The sequence below is a fragment of the Macrobrachium rosenbergii genome, chromosome 13, assembly GCF_040412425.1.
Source record: "Macrobrachium rosenbergii isolate ZJJX-2024 chromosome 13, ASM4041242v1, whole genome shotgun sequence".
In the NCBI taxonomy this organism is placed as follows: domain Eukaryota; kingdom Metazoa; phylum Arthropoda; class Malacostraca; order Decapoda; family Palaemonidae; genus Macrobrachium; species Macrobrachium rosenbergii.
This window is the reverse complement of record NC_089753.1, coordinates 30,899,376-30,908,862: the sequence shown is the minus strand read 5'-3', so window position 1 is coordinate 30,908,862 and position 9,487 is coordinate 30,899,376. Positions and strand designations below refer to the sequence as shown.

General features: G+C 35.9%; 1 protein-coding gene across 1 annotated transcript; it reads left to right on the top strand.

The window, feature by feature from the left end:
• The first annotated feature begins 919 nt into the window (after positions 1-919).
• Positions 920-9,393, top strand: GABPI (zinc finger DHHC-type palmitoyltransferase GABPI). Its single transcript, XM_067114941.1, is given in 6 exon segments — positions 920-1,061; positions 3,631-3,737; positions 6,276-6,904; positions 6,907-6,925; positions 8,285-8,470; positions 9,114-9,393. Coding segments are annotated over 6 exon segments (1,146 nt in total). The 5' UTR covers positions 920-1,058; the 3' UTR covers positions 9,316-9,393.
• The last annotated feature ends 94 nt before the right edge of the window (positions 9,394-9,487 follow it).

Genomic DNA, 9,487 nt, shown 5'->3' with positions numbered 1-9,487 from the left:
ATAAAACATTTCCACCGACGGAGGCTGAAGAAGTGGCTGCCCTGTGGTCCGGGAATCGGTGCAGTTGCCAGCCATAATCCACATCCAGGAATACCAACCAAAATGACCTATCCCAAAAATGTGCCCGACGCCGAGTGGCTGTCAATCTCCCCTTTTCTGCCGCGCAATTGTCGCAATAAACGGAAGGCCAGGACGAGATAGATTTCCCGTTCATACTTACGTTCACAGAGCATCCCAGGCTATAGCATTGCTAGGTAAAACAAGGCCCATGATCTCCACTGGAGAAAATGGTGGAACTGCTGGCGGGCTTGGCTCAATGTTATGCGGCGTTGCCAAGTGTGCGGTATAATAAGCAATTCTTTATTCAGTAGTATTTTCAGTAAAAAATAGAATTTTTATAATATTAAAATTTGATTACATAAAAATATCAATTCTGTAGCATTATTTTCCTCATGTTGCTGATTAAGAAAAAATATACGAATGAAGTGTGGCACATGTGGGATTGTTATTTCCCCGACATATGGCGATAAGAACATTTTATTAAGTAAAACAACCAGGTTTCAGGAGTTTTGTTTCTTCGGATTTAAGTTTTTAAAGGTTATAAAAAAAGTTATGGAATATCTAAAAGAATAGCCCAGTATTTTATATAGATTTTAAAATTCTATAATAATAAATATTACAATTAATAACATTCATGACGTAAATTACACACAGCAAACACCATAGGAATCAAAAGCTCTTCATAAGGAACGTACCCGCATAATAAACTGGTTTGGTTTTCATAACAAATCCAACTCTAGTCTCGCTTGAAAACCTGAAACGTCAAATTCCAAAGGCATTGATAAGTGACTCGGACCATTATTTGTTATTTATCTGACGGACATTATCGTTACACTCAAGAATTATACCTCATTTTTTAATTACTTGTGCGGGTTTGCAGCGTATGTACTCGAGGTCTAACTTAGCGTGGCTTAATAGGAAGTGAACTCACTGACTGTCATCTGATGACTTGTGGTCACTGAATCTCCTGTTGACATCGTCATTTGAATCAATGCGAGATGGTAAGGTAGCCCTTCATTTCGTTGCTTTAATTTCGGCCTGAGCATTGACCTAGTCATGTAACTGTACTTTTATGGGGGTTCAGTTGTGTTAATAGCTAAGTCTAGGTGTATTCCAAACTCTGAGATTACTGTGTCCTTTTCTATAGGTGGAGTCAACGGTACATAATTAAATCAAAGACTTGTTTCAACATTGATTCTTCTTAACCTAACCTTAGGGTAACTTAGGGTGTAGAACTAAGCAAGAGTTCTGGATTGGTGATTACTTTGGAAATTGATTTTTCCTATGGTATTTTGGTTGCTTATTAAGAATTTACCATTATGTTTTGTCGGTCGACTGTAATTAACCTCAGAAATTGTATGCATGGCATCCTGGAATGCTATCGCACATGTGCAGCGTTATAAGCTAGGGGAACTTTTTTTATAAAGTAGTTTCCTTCACCAGGGGGTTCAGGGGCAGAGCTCCTTGACTGAGTAACACCGTCTGCTAGGTTAGGTTAGGTTAGGTTAGGTTAGGGGTATGATAGGTTAGTATAGTTCCTATTATAATAGGTTTCCTTAGCCAGTCCCTTCTTGAACACATGGTTCCCTGATGACTTATGCATGCACGGAGCCATTCCATAACAACAACATTTTGGTCCGGTCTTTCTCCCAGCGTTTCCAAAACCCCTCGTTCCCAAAGGGTCCACAACCATGTTGGGTAGATATGAGGTTAATAATAATTGACTGACAATAAACAAGGTAATTCTATATATTAGCTCTGCGCCTGTTTTTACCTTTGCAACTGGTTTTTCTACACTTTTAGGGGTTCTGATACTGGCGGTGCATCTGTTTGTTGTCGGCCAAATGGAATGTCCCTTCACCGTGTTTAGTACTGGCCCGTGGGCGGTTGGGTACCCATAGGTTAACAAGTTATTGCACTTGCCGGACGGGATATGAACCATTCGAAACAGACGTATCCGTGCTCTGTCTTGTGAAGATCGCGTATGGAAACCCTTGTCGGATGGACTTCAGGGGTTAATTACAGGTTAATTACATTCGAGCGCCAAAAATTAAAGGTAAATTCATAATTAGCAACCAAAAAACTGTAGAAAAAGTCAAGTTATAGTGCCGTCAGGTGACGTGGAGCTACCCTATAGTCCTACCATAAACAACACCACCTCCTTCATCAGCAACACTAAAAGTACAGGAAAAATCGATTTCCAAGGTAATAGTTCATGTGGAGCTGTTGTGTAGTTTTACCCCGGGATTAAACCTAGCTTAGTTTATAAATCAGTTTTAATTGTAACTTGACTAAGAAAGCCATGTTTTGGTAAGAGCTGACTGTGGTTAATATGATATCAGATACACGAACAAGAGCCTAGACCTGTAGCTTGTTTTTCAGACTGCTTCTCTTGTATTTTGTACATTTCTAACCTCTGTTGTGGTGCAAACCACTTATTTTGTTTCTCCATCACATTATGTAGAATAATTGTCATGGGACCATAATGGAAAACTGTGTTCTTTAGGGGAACAAAAAAAAAACAAAAAAATGAATTGCATGAGGTGGACTTTTATAAGCATAAATTAAGTTGCTGAAAAAATACAGTATGTGGTTAAGTTCTGTACCTGTTGATGTGACATAAATCAACTTCCATATTCTTCAATCACCGCTTGTGCTTTAGTAGATTTGAAGTCATAGGCCAGTGCACATATGTCAGTTCCTGTGGGATGAGCTAACTGTATTTTTTGACAACTTTTTTTATGCAGGTAATAATATCTGGGAACTCTTTGTAGGAATAAAATAACACATAGTTGGTAGTTCTTGAAACCTGAAAGGATATGGTAACAGGTGAAATTCTTGATTTTTTGAGACAGCAAGTGATTGCAAAATCATTGTGCTATATTATGAAAGCAATGGTGGTGATGATAATGCCATCACTTTGCTGGGTGATTGTTAACATCTTGGTATGAAATTTATAGATGACATTAAAAAATAACCTGTACAGTAGCTTTAGAATTTTTATGGCTGTATTATTTAGTTTATGAAAACCAAGAAATTAAGAAATTTTCCAAAAAAATTCTCTGTGAACCTGGCTCTGTTTGGACATTTCTTTTTTATCTATACATCATAATGAATAGTATATATCTTCTTATGTCAACTACAATTATTTTTACACTAAGGGTTCATTTTTTCTTCAGCTGTAATAGAGTTAAGAAGTCTTGTTATGCCTCGACTGACCAATGAGTTGCAACTTTTTATTTATTTTATTGCACGTATGATGTTTGCATTTTTGTTCATCATGGATTTGAACAAGAAAAGTGAGCAACAAAATTATGAAGGGCATAAACAAGTGTTTGGCTGATGTATGTCCTGCTGTTCAGTGAATCTGGTTGCTCTTGGCAGATAAAGGGGACCAGAGATCAATTGTGAATGTGAAAAATCTCTGTCGAAATACAGCTCATGAAAAAATGACAAACAAGAGACCATTCACATAATTGTTCATTAGTAATAGTTGCTTCTCAGATTTCCAAATTATTCATAACATTTGTTAATAGTAGTGATTTTGATTTTTATTCATGGTATCCTTAGGATGATTCTGCATTGTGTTGCTGCGAGTACATTAATGAAGATGGTGAACGATCCCACATTCTTGCTGCCTTTTGCAACTGTGATGCCGTTGATGAAGCCTTTGATAGGTATGTTTAGATTTGTAATTTTCTCTAGACTTAGCAATTTTCTTAACCCTTCCACTGAATCATGTGCAGTGTTTTATCAAGATTAATATATTATTTATCTTTATTTTACTCTTAGTTCATTATCTTTTATAGTTTGCTTATTTAAAGTTGTATGTTTCCATGCAGTAGATAAACCTCATTTTTTCCTTTATCAGTTATTGGTATGTAGGTACACTATTTTTTTGGATTGCATTTTTAAAGAAGCAGAGTGAGTGTTAACTGTAGGAGAAACCTTCCCCTTCAGAAAACCCAAATGAAGCCTGGTATGTGATCAAGTGACCTAGTTAAACTACTCTGTAGTAATGCTTCACATAAAGTAAGTTCTCGGGTTACGTCATACTCGACCTACGTCATTTCGTGGTTACATCCTCACCATCTCCCATAAATTTATTGAAAAATAATCTCTCTCTCTCTCTCTCTCTCTCTCTCTCTCTCTCTCTCTCTCTCTCTCTCTCTCTCTCTCTCTCTCTCTCTCAGAAAAAAACAAAAAAAATATAATTAACTATTATTTCACTTACATAATCCATTTATACTGTATTGTTTATATTATTATATTGATCTAATCACTGTAAAAATATTTAAAATCCAAACTTCAAATGTAGGCAGCACAAAACCAACAGTAGCGAATTTGACGACATAGAATCTTAGTTCTCTCTCTCTCTCTCTCTCTCTCTCTCTCTCTCTCTCTCTCTCTCTCTCTCTCTCTCTCTCTCTCTCTCTCTCAACCATATATCAGTACTGTACTGTACATATCCTTTAATGAAATATCAATTACTGGACATAAACTTAAAAACCAGGAAGTTCACTACAAGATCGAGTGTGTGTGTGCATACGAAGGTACGTGTTACCATATCTTTTGCTTTGCCCGATTTACTGTACCGTACTTCATTACAAGGTTAGTTGACAGTGATTATCACACATATTATAACAGTACAACAGAGAATATTTGATCGCTGGTGATGTTTCATCTTTAATCACAGTAAAAATATTTAAAATCCGAATTTCATATGTAGGCAACAGAAATCCAAGTCTTACTCTCCTCCCCAGCTATAGTTTAACCATGCCTGTCAAGATTTCATCCCCAGCTAGTTACTGTGCTTAGACTCTGTCTTTTCCAGTGTAAGACTTAAGCAGGGTATATTGAAGGTCCTGGTATATCTAATAGAGGTTGTAAGGATAAATCCCTTCATTGCAGGTGTATGTGTCCTGGGAAGGCAGCTCTAAGTTCTAAACATCTTGGTTAACATTAGAGGCCTTGAGGTTCAGAGAAGTACCCATTCTCATGGCCTCAGCCAAATCAAGGATTTTTCTTATGTCATGGAGTGTACATTTAGGGGACCCCAGGCAACTTATCAAATAATTTTGACTCTCAAACTATGAAATATATAAAGAATATTGGCACAAATAACACACATCAAAGATACAACATAAAATGAGCAGAAATGCCAATGCCACTGGATAGAAAATGGCCAATGAGCCTAAGACTCGATGTTTGTTAACTTACCAAGTTGATACTCATATTACAACCAACCTGTTACTCATATAAGTTCAGAATCTAGAATGAATGTCAAAAACAAATGTAAAAACACACTAATTAGTGAACACACCGTTTAATGAAAATAACAATAGACTATACTTGAATTAACCATCATAAAGTACAGTCCAAAAGTGGTGGAGTAAGTAGCAAAAAACCTCACTAACAGACAAAGATACTTAACAAAAGTTAATGATATTTTCAGTAATATCAGTAAAATGTACTAACATACAGCAAAGGTATTAGAAAATGGGAATAATAGTTTGAATTTCCATAGAATTCATTCACAAAATTATGTTTAGGAGATATTGGGTGCCATCAGTAAAGGGTGAGGTCTTGTTTGCCTCAAACCCACCATCCATGGGGCACATGCATAATTTGTATACTTAGCCAGCAAACAATTTTCTTTATACTTGGAATGGAGTGTCTAGGATTTATGAAAACCCACAAATTACGAAGGTGTGTGTGTGTGTGTGTGTGAACAATTTTCTTTTATTTGGAATGGTGTGTCTCTGTTTATAAAACCCAAGAAATTAATGAATGATAGATAAAGTAATATTAATTTTAGAATTACAATTGTCAGTCAGTGGGTAATGGTCAGTCAGTGGGTAATGCTGGAATTCATATTGAACAGCTGATGTATTTGAATATATTTTATCCTAGAACACATGGGACTTATCAAGTTTTATATTACCATAAATTCTTCATTATACTGTACTAATATTAATAGGAAAATTGTCCAGTAACCCATTAAACCATGTCTACCATCATAGCACTAATAGAGCTGACAAGAAATTAATCTGTGCAAATAGTCCTCCTCACCAGGCATCCTCAACACCCTCCACAAATCTTTCATGTTTGAATTAACCTGAAAGTGGCAGTCTTTTCTTGAAATGACACTAGTATACAAAACTTTTGCTTATTGAAGATTGTTCATATGTTTACTATCTTATTTCATTTTTCAGGTTGATAACACTAAATCCTGTGGGTGAAAGAACAACTGAAAAAATTTGGAGGACTTTATCAGATCGCTTAAGAATTCCCTGGAGAGGAGGCGCAAGACGGGTTCCCCTAGACACATTTGGTGCAGTTACATTGGTACCCTGCATTATTCTTCTTGCCTGCATATCTTGGACAATGGCATTTATATCATACCTAGTCATTTTTCCTGTTGTTACTTTTTCAATTCATAGATTTTTCAGAAAAAAGTCAACTTTACAGAGTGCCTCAGTATATGGAAGTGCAAGTAATGAAAGGAGGCATGTTAAAAAGCACAAAAGAACTAAGTTCTTTCTAGTGTGGATGATTGTCTCAGTATTTTCACTTCTAGTGATCTATTTCACTCAGGTTATTCCTTACCTCAAGATCAGTCCATATGAAAACCTTGTGTTGGTTATTTTTATTTGGCTTTCATGCACATCCATGTATCTTGTACATGCCACGTCGTGTGCGGGATTTGAGCCTAGGAGCACAGCTGATGAACAGCTTTATGGAGAGATCATTGAATCCGGTGCTTGGAGGATTTGTGGGGAGTGTGACAAGCAAGTTCCGAGGCAGGCCTCACATTGCCGTACCTGTGATGCTTGTTTCCTGATGAGGATCACCACTGTATATGGTAAGTTTCTCTTGAATGAGAGTGATTTAGAGGTAAATACAGACCTTTGTTGTACTAGTATTCTTATCACCATTACCATGAAGAAATAAGCTACAAAATTGAATTGCTTGTTCATGGATTTTGCTTGAAAAAGGCTGATACCTGCCACGGGCAAGATTTTTTTTACCAGGTTTTCCAGTCTTGCCTCATTTCTTTATTCATTGGTTGCTGTGTATATGTAAATAAATTAATTATCAGCCATACTATATGAATGCATGTTCATGATTTTGTTAATGCATTGTTTTACCTAAATGCATGTATCATCAGCATTATATTAAGCAGTAAGCCTTAATTATATTTGACCTTCTTGGTGTGGTTTGATTTGTCATGTATTCTGGTTATTGAGAAAGGAAGTTATGCGACCAAGAAGGTTCTGTATTTACTGCATACTCCCATTTTGTAATGGTAGGACGATGAGTATATATTCAACTTAAAATTAGTGTCATCTTTTCACAGGTGGGTTTTTCTCATTGGCAAATGCTGGGTCACGTTTGCTTTATCATAACTGTATTAAATAAATGTTTTATGTTTACTTAGTCTAAGCTGACTAGACTAACCATAGTAATTGATAACAGTGTGAATTTCCAGTTTAGCTACTGTTCCATGTTAGTGTTTCCTCATTGATTACATAGCCGCTGTTCATCCTCAAAGGAGTTACTCTTTTGGTCCCCATATGGTTCCATAAGACAGACCAACTAGTATTCTAGTAAGCTTATAAATAACTGATTCTCCTGTTGCCTTATTGACGTTATTCTGGATGGTCTTTGAGCCTTTTTATTTTTCACCTTTGCAAGGGCCCTTTATAATCTCTTCATTTGTTGTTTCCTAGTATATAATAATAATAATAATGGAAAGAGAAACCCACAAGATTCCTGTGTATAACTTGTTTACTGGTAAATATTTACAATTAAACAAGTTATACAAAGGAATCTTGTGGGTTTCTCTTTCCTTCTTCAGAAGAAAACTGAAAAAAGTTTTTGTTTGGCTAATATAATAATAATAATGATAATAATAATAATAATAATAATAATAATAATAATAATAATAATAATAATAATATAAAATATATGTAGTTTGTTTCAATATGACCTAGTTTTACAAACTGTAAGGCTAATTGAAAATGTCTGGATGCTGTAGTATGAGTTCTGGAATAGGCATTGTACAAACAATAAAGTCCAACAGTTTTTTTTACCAAGCAAGAGTTATGATTGGCCATGCTGATATTGCTTACAGAATTATATTTTCCGGTGTTTGTAGCACTGTTATTTTTATGTCTTTTCAATCATTCCATTTACTTTAATTCTCTCTTTTGCAATTTAGGTTGGATACGTGCGTAAGCTGCGTTAACGATCGCTGGTTTGTGACTGGGCTGTGGTTTGGTGTGCTGTCGCTGATGTATGGATCCCACTTAAGTCTTACTTCAGTGTGTCATCCTAAGTTATATGATCTCTATTTCACAATGGTCATGCTGCCCCATCATTGTCCAGACGCTTTTGTGAACTTTCAGTAAGTAGGATTCAGTACATTTCTAGTATGTAAGCTTTTTCAAAACATTATCATATACAAAAACTTGCACTGTAAGTACTGTAGATACGTTATGCAGTATTTACTAATGGTTCAAGTCTCCTTCCTGTGTAATATTTGCAACTTTTTGTGTAATTAGTGATTGTAATTTTTCTTATTATGTGAAATGCTACTTTTTTCCACACAAGAATTGTCATAGTATCTATCATTAAGATAATTGTGAAAAGCACACTGTCGTATGGAAGTGTTATAAATTTTTGTTGAAATACTTCAAAGAAGTCACTCTTAAACCATTCCTATTCAGGAAATTTGCCAGAGATATAACAGCCAACAAAGGCGGTGATATCTCGATGAAGATGGCGTAAATTTTACTCCATGAGAGTAAACCATGTAATTAAACAAGAGATCGGCAATGAGAGAATACTTATCCAGTACCCAAGTTCTCAACTGGCAGTCTGGACATCAGAGGGTAGCACATCTGTCCTCTACTGCAGCCTAAAGTTTCAACCAGTTTCCAGCTCATGCTGAAAGATACTCCTAAATAAAGGCAATGGTTTGTATTCCTGTAGGAACAAAACCGTACCTCATTTTCTATTCATTTTTCATTTTTTTGTCTTTCTTACAGGTCAAGGTTGGCAATATCTGGTTCATGCTATGGTGTACTCTTGGGAACTTTAGTTGCTATAGCATTAATTCAGCAGTTAGTATGTGTGGTTAGTGGGGTTCGACTGCGAGAGTATCGTCACAGACGGCAGTTGCCTGGACAAAGCAGCCTCTGGTCATTAAAGTACGCTTTTAAAAATTGTCTCCATTTTTGGTGGAGGTAATTCATATTCTAGGTGTGTAATATTAAGCCATGTGCCTGAACCTGTATAAAAGAGACAAATTTATATTTTCAATGTCTTCACCACCTTTTTTTTACCCTCAGAAAAGTATTTTTAGCTCTAGTGTTTACACAAAAACAATACTTGGTGCTAAAGTTATTTTTTATAACAAGGA